At 34.4% G+C, this 15,504-nt stretch overlaps 1 protein-coding gene and 1 long non-coding RNA gene across 2 annotated transcripts; one reads left to right on the top strand and one right to left on the bottom strand.

The window, feature by feature from the left end:
- Positions 1 to 1,560: 1,560 nt before the first annotated feature.
- LOC126744249 (uncharacterized) lies at positions 1,561 to 2,314 on the bottom strand. Its single transcript, XR_007663090.1, has 3 exons — positions 1,914 to 2,314; positions 1,739 to 1,853; positions 1,561 to 1,675 (listed from the first exon to the last, which is right to left on the bottom strand). It is a non-coding gene; the product is annotated as an uncharacterized LOC126744249 (long non-coding RNA).
- Positions 2,315 to 6,505: 4,191 nt separating this feature from the next.
- Positions 6,506 to 15,367, top strand: LOC126744004 (WD repeat-containing protein 82). Its single transcript, XM_050451311.1, has 3 exons — positions 6,506 to 7,237; positions 14,691 to 14,865; positions 14,921 to 15,367. Exons 1-3 carry the CDS (start codon positions 6,689 to 6,691, stop codon positions 15,145 to 15,147), a joined length of 951 nt encoding a protein of 316 aa, XP_050307268.1. The 5' UTR covers positions 6,506 to 6,688; the 3' UTR covers positions 15,148 to 15,367.
- The last annotated feature ends 137 nt before the right edge of the window (positions 15,368 to 15,504 follow it).

A 15,504-nucleotide genomic window follows, 5' to 3' on the forward strand; every position in this document is an offset into this window, starting at 1 on the left:
ACGAAAGTTTTGATATGGCCCAATTGTAACGATTTCTTTTATGAATTTCTGTCAACAATGGTTTCATTGGCCTACTCGAATAGATCAAAAAAATTAGAAACTTATATTGCCAAAAGGAAGCCATCAAACTTATCTTATAAAACTAATACCGTGGATCTATCTTGTGGATACATTTACGACAGCATTCTCTAGAAACATTCATCCCAATTTCCCTATTCCACCTTGCAGTTACTTCTCATAGTGTATTTTTTCTTCCCAAGTTAATATTCATATTCGAAATAAATGCCTAAGACTTCTTTGAGAAACCAAATTTGGACGGCCTGAGCTTTTGCCGCGAACATCAATACTAGCAGTTTCACCATATTTCTTAATTATATTAAACAGAGTATTTGCTGCTACAGTTAATTCAATGGAAATTTCACGCATTGTTTTTCCTTTATGGTACTGATGGATAATAATTTTTCGCACTATTGGATCAGTAGGTGTTCCGCGTGCCATTATTATATTTTATTCGTAATAGAACTGACGTTTGTGTTAATTATTGGTACTTAAATGACGTGTGACAAATATTGTTAACAAAGCATTACTTATTCGCATATTTCATTTTAAAGCCTTCTTCGCGTCAGACTAATAAAACTTAAGAAATATGAGGAAAAGCAAAACATGTTCCATCGCAATATTTAATTGTCAGCATTTTTCAATTATCAAAATAATAATAAAATAGTAAGCAACATGAAATACATAATTAAACCGAAAAATAATTCCATACATTATATAAAATGTTGTTAATTTCATATTTACAACTAAAAAAAATAGAATAAAAGAATTTCGATAAATTGTAATTTTATTTGCAAAATAACTGCTTGTTAGGGCTCGGAAAATCCTCATGTATAAATATATAATATGCCGTATGTCACGGTGTTTTTAGTAATGTATTTATTTAATACAATATCAACAGTACGAATACGATTAATATGATACATACGAAACAGAGTTGGTAGGTAGAGGGGTTGGTTGATAGGGTATCGTACGATACGAATTTATACGAATACGAAAAGGTTTTTACAATTCGTATGAATTGACAATGAAGTGAGATTCGTATCATTGGTAGGAGTCATACGAATACGACCCATCTCTCGTGGATGCTACAGGAGAGAACCAAGAATCTTGAAGCCAGTGGACTTCACAACTCTATCTCCATGCAACTTCAGAAATCACTAATTTTATCTACGTGCAGTATAATCCGAACGGTCTTTAATCATCGACCAATAATAGAGTACTAAAATCAATATTTTTATATTTTGTGAGAACACAATAACATCACCGATACTTTATTATAAAATTATAACCCGCATCTAAAATGAAGGGCACAGGAGCTCATGAGCATTTTTGCGATTTTTCAGCAGACCGATTTTAAGGTTGAAATTTTAGCTTACGAACGCTATGTTGCTTTTTTCAATCAATTAACTTTTTTTTTTTGTGAACATAAAACAATAAACAAACTCCCTAAGTGTTTTGAGACTGTATTTCCATTCAGTATAAAAAAATAATAAAATCGCATACAGGTACAAAAGTGACAGGGGAAAGAGAGGTCCATTTTATTGAAATGAGCCTGTTCTTTCACAGTAATCATAACCTCGATCGTCGTTAGTGCGAAAGGCTCCAAACAATATTCCTAAAAAAATAATAGATATTACTATTGTAGATCTATAAAACCGACCTTATCCTTAAAATTTACCAATTCGTTAATTAGTGATGCGGCAGGTTTGAAAAAAAGTCTTGCGCTGCTTTGTTGCAAAACTTTTTTAAATGCTGCAGGTCCCGAAACTTCTCAGCAGATATTGAAAGCTGCCCTAAATATATAAAGAAAATACGTAAAAAACAGATTTAATAATAATAAAAAAAATGTGTACCTTCATAACTTAACTCAGGTAGCATAAATTCGTTGTCTTGAAGATGACGAACAGCTAATCGCGAAGACTTTCGGTTTTTTCCTTGGAGCGAAGCTGACTCCCAACATCAATTATATGTAGTGCGATACTGTATCAAAGGTCCTCTATTTATCTTAATTTCTCTGATTGGTCTAGATGGAAATGGCGACTTTTTTGCGTAACTATTGTCAAGAAATTTTCCCCAGCTGCGGAAAAAGGTGTGCTTGACCTCGATAACCGTAAATGGAGTTGGGGAATGGCGGGATTCTTCTAATATTTTCAACCAGTCTTTGGGAAGATCTGCTCTGCTTTTTTGGTTTACGAGGCCAAAATTCTTATCACATTCCATATAGGAATGTCCTCGAATGGGGAACGTGATAGAAGCTGATTCTAACCTTTTCTTGTTGTTGACTAAGTTATGAAGAAAACGAAAAAAGGTAAAATTTTTTTGTTGGCCACTGCATGAATCACAAAATATTTGTAGGTGCTTTACTTCTCGATCTAGATGGTTATATATGAAGTTATGAAGCAGTGAGCACACATCATCTGAACCGTTTTTCCCTTGGGTTTCTGGATAGACGTAAGAATAGCTCGCAGGGGTAGACAATACGTGAACATTAAATGCGTATGTTGATAGCTGCCTTTTGTAATAGGTATCATTTGTTGGTATATTTGGCGCTGGAAGATTCTTGGCAAAATCCATACAAATTGCCTCTAAATTAGATTTTTTTTACTGTTTATCTTAGCCATCCTCTTCTTACTATAAAAAGTTTCCGCTTTTTTCTTATGTAACGCGTTTTCTGTAGTTAATCTCTCCATCTCCCTAGATATCCGTAAGATCTCCTCAGATGAGTTTTTCACCAGTTTTTCAGATTCTAAGTTTTTAATTTTTATTGTGAACTCATCACAGCTGCTACAAGTATCCGTTCGTGGATAACCAAAGGAGATATTGAAATCACGGCAAAACACCTGCCTGTACGACTCGTACGATATTTTATTGCCAGGGTGAAGTTCCTTAAACATTTTATGCATTTTCTTTATGTTTAGCTCTTCAGAATAGACAGACAGGTATATTTTTGAACAGTCCTTCAGGCCATAATGACTTCCACGACCTTTAAATGAATTGATATGCTGCCTGACTAGGCTTATAGTTTCTACTGGAAGCTTATTAGAATGGTTTGGGTGCCTACCTCGTTTATCTTCAGGAGCATAGCCTGTTTCCTTCAAGCTTGCTACCAAAATATCCACTTTTTTTCTTGATTTTTTTTTTATGGTGAACACAAGCACAAGAGGAAAGTCCTATGTCACTCTTGGAGTGGTGCTTGAGCGAAGATATTTATGGTTATTTATCTTAAATCGCTGTAGGTTGTATGCGTCGGGAAATATGTGAGGTGGAAGCCCGTTCCACAAAGAAGATGTTCTCCAGATGAATGAGTCCCGATACAGCGACGTCGTTGGGGTAGGCAGGTGGACTCGATGTTGATGAGCCGCAACTGCTAGACGCGTCCTTCTTGCCGGAATAGCCCTGGGTGGAATCAAGCCTGCCAGCTCAGAGGAGCACTTACCGTGATAATAACGGTAGAATAAACAGAGATCAGCCAACTTTCTCCTGTGCTCCAGACTATCCAGACTCTTTGTCAGTTCTGGTTTGTCGATAAGACGAATAGCTCTCTTCTGTATAGAATCCAGCAGGTTTAAACTATGCTTGGGTGCAGAGCTCCAGACATGCGAGCAATACTCGAGGGAAGGGCGTATTTGAGCCTTATAAAGAGTCAGCAGCTGTTCTGGTGTATACAGTTTTTTCGTTTTGAAAAGCACTCCGAGTTTTTTGGAAGCCGCCCTGGTGACCCCGGCAACGTGGTCATGCCAGGACACACTGGCATTGGCATGATATTGGCAATGTTTTCCCTGCCATAACCAGCTCCGGGCCAACAAGGTTAGTCTTCATCATAAATACTGCAGCCTGCGTTTTTTTAGCGTTAAAATTGACCAGATTTTTACCGCCCCACTCCAAGATTGCTCTAATATCGTTGTTGATTGAAGCTACTTGTTGCTGCGTAAGATGAGAACTTACGGCTGTCGTTGGTTTGGCGGACTTAAATGTGGAAATAAGTGTGCTATCGTCCGCAAAGCTGACAGTGCTTCCTAGCAAATCTTTGATATATATCAAGAAAAGGCTGGGGGGATAGAATACATCCTTGAGGGACTCCAGCGTTAATGTCAAATTTGTCGGAGAGATATCCATCGACGGCTACTTGCATTGTTCGTTGTTCAAGAAAATTTTTGATCCAATTCAATAAGGAGTTTTGTATGCCGATTGAGGAGAGCTTGGTTAGTAGTCCCTCATGCCACACTCTGTCAAATGCCTTGGAATGCCGTGCTTCTCCATGGCCTCCGTCCACAAGTGTGTGACGTGAGCCAGAAGATCGCCGGTGGATCTAAGCTTTCGGAAGCCGTATTGATGATCGCTGATTAGTCCAGATGATTCCAGATATCTTAACAGTTGTTGGTTGACTGCTTTCTCCATAATCTTCGATATTACTGGAACTAGTGCAATCGGGCGGTAATTGGAGGGCATCGTCTTCTTACCCTTTTTGGGTACAGCTTGCACTCGAGCAGTTTTCCAGCTTGTTGGAAATTGGCCCTGCTTATACGATGCCGTGAATAGTCTACATAAGGGAGGAGTCAATTCGTCTGCACAACGTTTTAGTATTAGGGCTGGAATTCCATCGGGACCAGAAGCTTTGTTGGTGTCTACGCTTTTAAGAATTTTATTTATAATTCGTTGGGGAAACGAAATTTCTCCCATCGATGAATTCACCCTTGGCAAATATGGCAGTGTTTTGCCTTGCGAGTGCAGAGTAGAATCGGACGCGAAGAGTTTACCCAGTAAGTTGGCTTTTTCCCTTGCTGTTACCACGATAGAACCATCATTTGCTGTTAGGGGTGGCAAGGCCGACTTAGCAAATCCTTGACTAACGGCTTTCGATACCGACCAGAAAGATCTTGTTCCATTTGGGCAGTTTAGCAGTGTGTTTTTGATCCTGTTGTGACTCTCTTTGCATTCATCAATAATTCGCTTGCAGCTATTTCTGGAGGCTAAAAAGTTCCTCCGATTTTCGATGGAAGGATGTTGACGCCATTTGCGATATGCTCCGTTTTTAGGGTTAACTGCCTTTTTGCAATTCAGGTTGAACCATTGCTTGTTGTTTGATCCGCATTTAGTAGAAAAAGGGATATAAGCTTCCATTCCTGCCAAGATCGTCTCTGTAATTTGGTTTGCACATTCTGAGATGTTATTGGTTCTAAAGCAGACTTCTTTCCAAGGGAATGAGCGATAAAATTCCCGAAGATGGTTCCACTCTGCTGATTTATAGTGCCATACCTTCCGCGGCATCGGAGGATCCTGCGTTTTAACCTCCAATTGGCAAGAGACTGTAATCAATTTGTGGTCCGATGTTCCTAGGGGGGCATGTACTGATACAGTGTACGAGTCAGGGTCTGAAGCCAAGACCAGATCTAGGAGACTCGCGATATGCCATGTATAGCAATAAATGCTTTACGGCACACGTCAAATTCCTCTGTGCTACCTGCTACCACAGCTCGTACCCTGTACTTGTAGGATGCACTGTAGTGCTTAGCACCTTCTCTCAATGTCTTACATTGAACCGGAAGTACTGATATTAAGCCACTAAGGTATGAATTTTGAGCATTAGTCGAACTAAGCATGTTAAAATGCTTTAATATGTTACATCTTGTATCACTGGGTACAACATCAAAACACTTTTTTAAACAGTTGCAATCAGGGCCCATTTCATGACTTTGGAGTCTCATTTTCTTATTAGCGTCCCTTAATCTGTCGTAAGATTTTCTTTTTTTGCTCCTAGGCTCCATTACACTATTTTTCAGGTTTAGTTCTTCATCACCACTTTCCATAATGAGAACTTTTTGAGTTTTAAGGATAAAACAAAGAAAAAGAAAACAAACAAGCACGCTCTCGTGTAGTAGACCAACCAACTGACGCAATATTACTAAACATTGGAACAAATTAATTTTAATAATAGCATGGTTGAAACGCATTGCATGAAAAAACGCGCTCATTTCTACAATGAGCCTGTTTTTGCTCGGTTTACACGATAAATGAGCTCGTTCTACCCGTGTATAGCTTTTTTTTTAAAGCAGATTTTCTCTTCAATGAGCATGTTTTATCTAGTTTGGAATATGGGAGGTAACAGTACATATGAAATACGATCAATCCTGAAAATATCACAGTTTTGAGTAAAATTGCAATGAGCCCCTTTTACCCCTGTGCCCTTCAAATGCGTGAGAGGAAAAAAATAGATCGTCAAAACAATTTAGATTTTACTTACAAACTTAAGTTTATATCAATTTATTTATTCATTATTATTATCTAGACAAAAAAATATTAATAACTATTGGGAATTTTAGGAGATACGAGCATTCTAATGATCAAATAAATAACACTGGTCGCGGACTATGCATAACTAACTGGAAAGGACATATGCTGCGTTCTTGATTCTTTCTGTCAATTTTGACATTTGTCATGTTTTTGGTTATGTTTGTTGTGGTTTTAGGTTAAATGATATAGCGTCTCTCTGGCTAGTGTTTGTCTTCTGTTTAGTGTAGTCTTATCTCTTACAGTTGTATGTCAAGTTTTCTAATCGAGGCCCTCTTTCGTTTAAGACGCGTTTATCCTAAGTAAAAGTATCTCCGATACAGTTTTCAAGGCTTCTCAAATGAATATGAAACTAGTAGACCCAGTAGTCCGCAGTTTCAGGGTGGCGAAAGTATTTCGTGAAAACACCGACAAAATAAACAGCATTGACTTTTCCACAAGCGGGGATACTTTGATTTCGTGCAGCGAGGATGACCAAATTGTCATTTACGATTGTGAAAAGGGCACCCAGGCCCGCACTGTAAACAGTAAAAAATATGGAGTCGACCTAATCCATTTTACACATGCAAAGAACACTGCCATACACAGTTCAACCAAAATTGATGACACTATCAGATACTTGTCGCTGCATGATAATAAATACATCAGGTACTTTCCTGGACATACAAAGAAGGTTGTTTCACTATGTCTGTCACCAGTTGAAGATACTTTCCTGTCCGGATCAATGGACAAAACACTACGGCTATGGGATTTAAAGTCACCCAACTGTCAGGGGCTTATGCATTTGTCCGGACGTCCAGTTGCCGCTTATGATCCTGAAGGTTTGATTTTTGCTGCTGGAGTTAATTCTGAATGTATTAAATTATATGATTTGAGATCTTTTGACAAGGTAAGAAGTATGCTTTATTAGTAAGCTATAAAAATGATAGATTGTATGTAAAAGGAGCTATTTTTAGAAACTACTGAATATTTTAAAGAAACAAAGTTAGCATGAAGGTAAATGATGGAAGCTCTGTTGGGATACTCCACAGGATGGGAAGCACTTCTGCTACATGTCCTATTGAATATCTGTACCAAGCTTTCCTAATAATGATTATCACTTAAAAAGCTATGTTTAACTCTTTGCACTCAAGGGCTCCATAGCGGAACTCTTGAGTTTGAAAACAAATTTTAAATGGCTCTGCTCCGGAGCCCTCGAGTGCAAAGGCCTAATGTTAGTATAAGATAAGAATAAAAGCCAGGGCATAAAGTGAAATTTAAGAACATCGTAATGTACAGTGATATTTAGTAATCAATACTCTATCAATAATATTGAGGTACAATTTTAAAAGATAAGGGTAAGGTAAAGTAGTGAATTTTAAAGAAGCTTAAAGTCTCTTTGAAGAAAGTAATGCCTAATTTATACTTTGTCAATCTTATATATAATGGTAAAATGATCATCTGATTGATTAAGCAGTTATTACAATACAGTTTAGGTCTGGTAGATTAACAATAAATTTGGACAGGATAGCTAATTTTAGTTCCCCAAATTAAGTTCTTTGAGTTTTACCAATAGCACTTCAAAAATCAAGGGCATTTTTATGCTGAGACAATTTTTTTTAAAACAATATCCCATCATTTAAAAAAAAATGTTTTTTTGAAAATATAATACCATTGTAACATTTGGTAACTGCCATAGATTAATAGAAAAAAAGCCTGGTACATGGTAAATGATATAAGAAAAAGGAACCCTTATTCAAAAAAACATGCATAGAATCCAGACATATAACTCTTATAACAAAATTCCTGTTATAAGAGTTATAAGTTATAAAACTTATACACAGAGTACATAAATACAACCATATGAGTCATAAGTAGAATCTGTATTGTTGTGACAAACTCATAATGAGTTCCTTATTTTGTTGGGTATTACATCAGTTATAGTAAAAATCAATTTAGAAAATACTACCTCATATGCTCAAATATTGAAAACAAGAAGAAAATATACTTTACATTTTTAAAATAGATAAGATAGATTCACATTTTTAAAAGAAATATTAACTTAAATCTTTAATGATACCTTTTGTTATATTTAATTTAATTTAAGTTCAAGTTTTAAATACAATAATCTACTTGAGGTACCTATAATAGATTTTTTTTTATATACCCAGGAGCTGAGGTTTAATCTATTGATCTCTGAGCTCCTTTCTTCTTTTCAATATCCTACCTAACTTTTTTATGAATATTGATATTGAAAAAGATGAGAAAACCTACTTATTTAATAAAAATACCTAATTTAAACTGTTTCACTAGTTATATCTACTAGCATTATCAAGGTAAATAATATTAAATTAAAAATATGAAAAAATACACTTATCCTTTCTAATCTCTTGTCTGCAGTCCTCTGCAAAACTTCTTTTTTAACTCGGGAATAGTGAAATAAATATAAGTAATATAACTTAAAAATTAATAAATAAAACAGCTGTAGGGAGGATTTTATTAAATTATATCTTAAAATGCATGTTACTGCTTTGGATATTTTATTGCAAGCAGTAAATTGTGTTGCATTTTCCCCTCTTTAATAAAAATTCCTGACAAACTATTTTGTGAATTATTCCTAGTGATTCCATCTGATATCATAGTAAATAGGTACTACAATATTGTTTTCTTTCTATTGCAATTGTTAGGCTTAGGCAAAAAGAAATTACCTGAAGGTACCTTATATAAAATACCCATTATAGAGATTAAACTGTAATTAGCTACCTGAATTTTATAACCTTTTTTATAGAAAGGTATAATTTTGCTGTTTTAAAATTATTTAGGAAGTTCCTTTTAAATATGCCTAGAATCACCAAAAAAACCAATGGAGATTCTTATATTTTTGGGTACTTTTAATCTCTTTGTCAAAGAGAATTTTTTATTAAGATAATAAAACTTTCCTTTTATTTGATTGATTAAAATATATTATTAGTTAGTTCCTAAAGGTTTCAGTTTTAATTGAATTTATTATGATCATAATGTTATAATTTTTTTTTCAGACCACACAAAAAATTTTAGAAGTAATGGAATATTATCAAAGTATTATAATCAACAATATTAAAAATAAATATATTTATATCATAATTGTTATAATAAACAGAGAGTAATTTTATCAGAAATCAGCTTATTAGAGCTTTTTTATTCCTAAGTATTTTATTTATGCTTTTAAGTAACAATTTTTTTTATATATAAACGCATTCAAAAGATAATAGGGGGAGATATATTTAAGTATACCTCATGGAATTAATTTTTCAATTAATATGAATGAACGCATTATAAATGCGTATGAAGGAGGTGTCTCTCAAACCAATATTGCAAAGCAATTTTCTGTCGGAAAAGATGTCGTTTCAAAAACTATTAAGAAATTTCGAATTCATGGTAATGTATGTATTAAACCTTAGAGAGGTAGCCGCCACAGAAACACATCTAAAAAACTAGACCGGCGTGTAAAGAGGATAAGTCAAAGTGATCCTAAGATTTTTTCAATACAAATTTTAGCCAATCTGGAAGGTGGTTGTATGCCTCAAGAACAATTCAAAGACATCTGGTTGAAGCAAAACGACTTGACTTTAAAAAAAAAATAGAGACAGCAGGTTAATTTTTCCAACTTTTCATCCTAACTGGACGGCCAAAGACTGGATAAAAGTGTTGTTTTCCGACGAATCAAAATTTTGCATTTTCGGTAGCGATGGTGCGAGGTGGATACGTCGACCAGAAGGCAAAAGACTACATCCTAAATATGTTACCCCACAGTAAAGCATGGAGTAGTTAATGTAATGGGATTGCTTTTCTGCATATGGTATGGCGCCAATATATAAAATTTGCGGAAAAATGGACCGATTCGAGTATGGAAACGTCATCGAAAATGTGATGCTGCCTTATGCAGAATGGGAAATGCCGTTAAAATTCGTGTTCCAATGTGACAACGATCCTAAACATACCGCCAAAATTGTAAAGCTATAGTTTACGGAAAATACCATTAAAGTTAGTCACCGGATTTTGAACCAACAGAAAATTTGTGAAAAATACTTGACAACCAAATTCGAACAAAAAATATCAGAAATGCGGCTCAAGTACATGAAGATACAAGTACAAGTCGAAAAAGTATAGAAGGCGATTGATGATAATGTTATCAATAATTGATTCCATGCCCAGACGTTGTGCAGCCGTAATTGAAAACAATGGTTACTGGAGTAAATATTAATATTTTATGTTTTATAGTGTTTATATTAAGAATTTTTGGTTTAATTTTGTAAATATAAATTTTTTTTAAAAATAAGTTTATATATTTACACAAAAACTATCATTAATAAACCTTAAATATTGCGCTTGTATTTCTTGTTAAAGGTGTTTTCTTCGTAAATAGTTGTGCCTTCAATTTATTAAAGTTTGCCTTTTCTAAATAAAATAATCAAAAGTTGCTTCAATTTTGTTCGATACCGCATAAGGCCACTTGTTTGTGCGCAAAAGTGGTTTTAGTTTAGTTTTAATCTATGTGCCGAAGATTGTTAGTGACACACGTGTCGACAGTAAAATAAAGAGTTTTGGTTAGTAATTCTTTTTGACAAAGATATTAAGAGTACCCAAAAATAATTTCAAGGCAACTTCATTGGCGTTTTTGGTTAGTCTATGCATATTAAAACGAACTTCCCAGGTCATTTATAACAAGCAGAATTTTACCGTTCTATAAAAAAGATCATAAAATTCAGATAACTAATTACAGGTCGATCTCTATAATACCCATCTTTAAGTACAAGATGTAGTTTTTTTGCCTAAGCCTGCTTTACCTTTAGAGTTGCAAATAGGAAAAATTATACAATTTACTGCTTGAACTAAAATATCCAAAGCAGCATCAGGCATATTAAGAAATAATTTATTAAAACCCTCCTTAGAGTTGTTTTTATTTAAATTTTTTATTAATTCAAATGATTTATTCATTCAATTGTATGGTAGGCATACCTTAAGGAAACAACAGGGTGTTTTCAAAGTTGATTCATTTATTTTAACTGCATATAGGACTCGTCAAAAGGTCTTTATATATACCAAAAATTACCTATATAAAAACTGTATAATGAAGAGATAAAAACATAAAAAATTGAAAAAATAAGAATGTTGATAAGCACATTTCTTGATATTCTCGGCTAATACTGTGTGAATTCTTACCGTTTTTTGTATACTGCTCTTACCGTTATCAAAATTTTCTTCGACACAATCTGCCACAATTATTAAAAGATGTTCCTCTAAATTTGAGACTGAATATGTGGTTCCTACATGATAGGGCTTCACCACATTTAAGACGAGAAGTTCATGAAAATAGATAGGGATCAATGGTCATATAATTCGTGGACATCAGGATTTTATTTTAGAAGCTTGTAAAGAGTCGTGGATTCTCCGAGCAAGATTTTGAACAATTTTTGTAAAAACGGTTACTATTTAACTTAATAAAGATTTTTTAAAAATAATTTTCAATAATGTGAAGTAAGTCTCTTATTATGCGACTTTTATATAGGTGATTTTTGGTATATTAACTTCTTTTGAAGAGTTCTATGAAGTATTAAATTAAATGACTTAACTTTAAAAACCATAACCATCTTATAATGTCTGCCATATAGTTTTACTTAAGTTATTGATGCGTAATGGCATATAAAATAAATTTAATTGTATACACTTGGATACAGAGATATTCTGTATTTGGAAATCTAAGAACTCTAACCTCTAAGATCTAATCTAAGAATCTAAGATCTAACCTCCTTTGGCAGTGATATGATAAATAAACAATATTATATAGCGTGGCCCATCGAAAACAGTCCAGCAAGATTCGGGGATCTTTTTTAAAAAAATTTAAAAAATGCTCGGACTAGGTCGATTTTTGATTTTAGGGGGACAATTATTTTTAGTACTTTCAACCCCTTAACATCAACCTCTTGGCGGGGGTTGCAACGACCCTCAAAATCTTAAATTGTGAGTGGGGGTCAAGTGATAGTCAAGCTTATTTTAAAGGTCTTTTTATTCTAGCTACCACTGCCAAGTTTGAAATTGCTAACTTGAGTTTTCGCAGTATGACAGCTATTGTCAAAGATTTTGAAACAACACCATTGTTTAATACTTTTATCGCTAATTTTGGATTTACAAAACAAAAAGGCTCGCATCCGTCGATTTTTAATTTTAGAAAAATGATTAGAGTTTCAATTTTCAACTCCACAACTCCAAACCCTTAGCGGGGGCGTTCGCCCTTATTTTTTAAATGGGAAGGGGTGTGTTCTGATACATCTTTTGAAAGGGCATTCAGTTTGTTTTACAATAGCACTTTGTTTTTTAAATTTGAGCTGCAGGTTCCTACTTACGTATTATCTTATTTAATGTTGAAAATGTCCGCCGTTTACCTCCATACAATACTACAGTAATTGTTCAAAGTGTTCCCGGACATTTTAAAGAATATTGGGTGTTTGTGGGCATTGATGAATGATGCGGTTTCGTAAATCTTCTAACGATTCAGGCTGGGTGGCATAAATTTCCGATTTCAGATGTCCCCACAAAAAGAAATCAAGAAGAGATACATCGGGTGACCTCGCGGGCCATTCGATAGCACCCCTTCTCCCAATCCATCTACCAGGAAACGTTTCATCCAGAAACTGCCTGCTACTGGTAATGCATAATGTCGAGATACCCCGTCTTGCTGAAATATCTCATTTTCTTCATGGTAGCGTTGGTCGTTTTCCATAATTTCCATCAATGCTGGGTTCACGGCATTCTCCAAAAGGTCTAAGTACGTATCTTCATTTAAATTTCCCGGTAAGAAAAATGGTCCAATTATGTGATCACAAAAAATACCAACCCAAACGTTTAATTTTTGAGGGTGCTGAGTATGAACCTCATGGTAGATCCTTGGATTCGTGTCAGACCAGTACCGACAATTATGACGGTTGACAGTGCCATTGAGAAAAAATGAACATTCGTCTGAAAAGCATAAAACATTTAAAAGATAGTTGGGATTATTTGAAATTAGTTCGGACATTATTTCACAAAACTGTAAACGGCGGTCGTTATCATCTTCATTTAATTCTTGAAGAAGTTGAATTTTATATAGGTGCCATGTATTATGTTTTAGAATTCTCTTTACCGTGGTCCGCGAGACTCCCGTTACATGAGAAAGTTTTCTGGTACTTAATGTAGGGTTTTATACTAACTTCACCGAGAACACCGACTTCTACTGCCTCATTTCTCACTGGATTTTCAATATTCCGTTTTTTATTTGCCACCAAACCAGTTTCCCGAAATTTTGTCACTCTCTAGGAAGGAACTATGATGTACTTCTTTATCTGCATGTCTCTCATTAAACAAAGCTACCGTTAGTCTTGCACATTGATTGTTTATAAAGTATAATTCAATCATTTCCACTCTCTCCGCAATAGAATAAACTATTTTTAACGAATCGAAAGAAAGGCACAGAAATAACTAATTCAACTTGTTTACTGAAGGTAAAGTCGGATTGTTGACTGATTTTTGATAGTTTAAAAACAATTTTTTACTCACACATCTAAAATATCCAGTAAAATGTTTAGAATTCCATTGCTTGGCGATGCGTAGCTCAAATTTAAGAAACAAAGCGCTTTTGTAAAACAATGGTATTGTTTCAAAATCTTTGACAAACTGTCATACTGCGAAAACATAAGTTCGCAATTTCAAACTTGTCAATTGTAACTAGAATAAAAAGACCTTTAAAATAAGCTTCACATGACCCCCACTCCTATTTAAGATTTTGAGGGTGGTTGTAACCCTCGCCAAGGGGTTGAAAGTATTAAAAAAATTGTCTTCCTAAAATCAAAAATCGACGGGTCCGAGCATTTTTTAAAAAAGGGTTTAAAAAATGTTTATTAAACCTTGCTAGACTGTTTTCGATGGGCCACCCTGTATATTTTATACTTTAAGAGGCTACAAACAAACCCTGTTTGTTCCCATAAATTGTTAACATTAGAATATAGTAAATATATTTGTATTATTTATTAGTATTATTATTAATTTGGTCTTACCACCAAAATAGTTATTTACGTAACAAGTGTGTAAAATGACACTTTTTTTATGAATGGGAAACTTGACAATTCCCATAAATAAAAAAGGGGATTTTACACACGTGTAAAATTACACATACAAAATTTTTTCTACTACTGAAGAAAAAAATCAAAAATACCAAATTACTTTACGCACCTAAACGACTTTACGGTAAAAAAAACATCAAAACATTTGTTGAAAAATTATAAATTAAATGTTTTTTACGCACAGTAGTAGAAAAACAATCTTTAAATTCACTCTCATTTCTATTTCAGGGTCCCTTTGTCACTTTTAAGCTCTCGCAGGAAAAAGAGTGCGATTGGACAGGGTTAAAGTTTTCAAGAGATGGTAAAACAATACTTATAAGCACTAATGGATCTATCATTAGGCTGATCGATGCCTTCCATGGGACTCCTTTGCAGACTTTCACAGGACACCTCAATAACAAAGGTTTGTAACTTAAAAACGCCTTTTGACGATTATACAAAAATAAACTCCCTTTTAGGCATTCCCATAGAGGCTTGTTTCAGTCCGGACTCCCAGTTTATCTTCAGTGGTTCCACGGATGGCAGGGTTCATGTGTGGAATGCCGACACTGGATATAAAGTGTGTGTATTAAATGCAGATCATCCGGGTCCAGTTCAGTGTGTCCAGTTTAATCCTAAATATATGATGTTGGCCTCCGCATGTACAAACATGGCTTTTTGGTTACCCTCAATTGAGGGTTCTTAAAGTTATTTCAAGATGCTTTATCAACTTCAAAAACTATATAGAGTTACTTTTGGAGTGTAAAAAACTGTATTTAAGAAATTTATTTAAAATTGTTTTAAGTTAGTAAGGAACAAGTCACAGTTTATTGTCTTATTGTAAATACTACTAATTTTATACTAGACTAGTTCTTTGTTACTAGAACTACAGACAAAATAAAATGTGATTTTTTTTTTAAATTAAATTTCTGTTTTTCTTCCTTAAACACGAACGTATTTACTACGACTCTTGTATAGTTTAGCCCTCATTTAAAGGTAGCTAACTACATTTTACTTACTACTTTTTGATAGATAACCCAATATTTATTAATAGATACCAAAC

Source organism: Anthonomus grandis, chromosome 13 (assembly GCF_022605725.1).
Source record: "Anthonomus grandis grandis chromosome 13, icAntGran1.3, whole genome shotgun sequence".
Lineage (NCBI taxonomy): Eukaryota > Metazoa > Arthropoda > Insecta > Coleoptera > Curculionidae > Anthonomus > Anthonomus grandis.

What these genes read in the sequence shown, in the direction of transcription:
- LOC126744004 (XM_050451311.1), top strand. Translation starts at nt 6,689, where the DNA reads ATGAATATGAAACTAGTAGACCCAGTAGTCCGCAGTTTCAGGGTGGCG. An exon ending in ATTTGAGATCTTTTGACAAG is followed by an intron (nt 7,238 to 14,690) that starts GTAAGAAGTATG and finishes TTTCTATTTCAG; the next exon opens with GGTCCCTTTGTCACTTTTAA. An exon ending in AGGACACCTCAATAACAAAG is followed by an intron (nt 14,866 to 14,920) that starts GTTTGTAACTTA and finishes ACTCCCTTTTAG; the next exon opens with GCATTCCCATAGAGGCTTGT.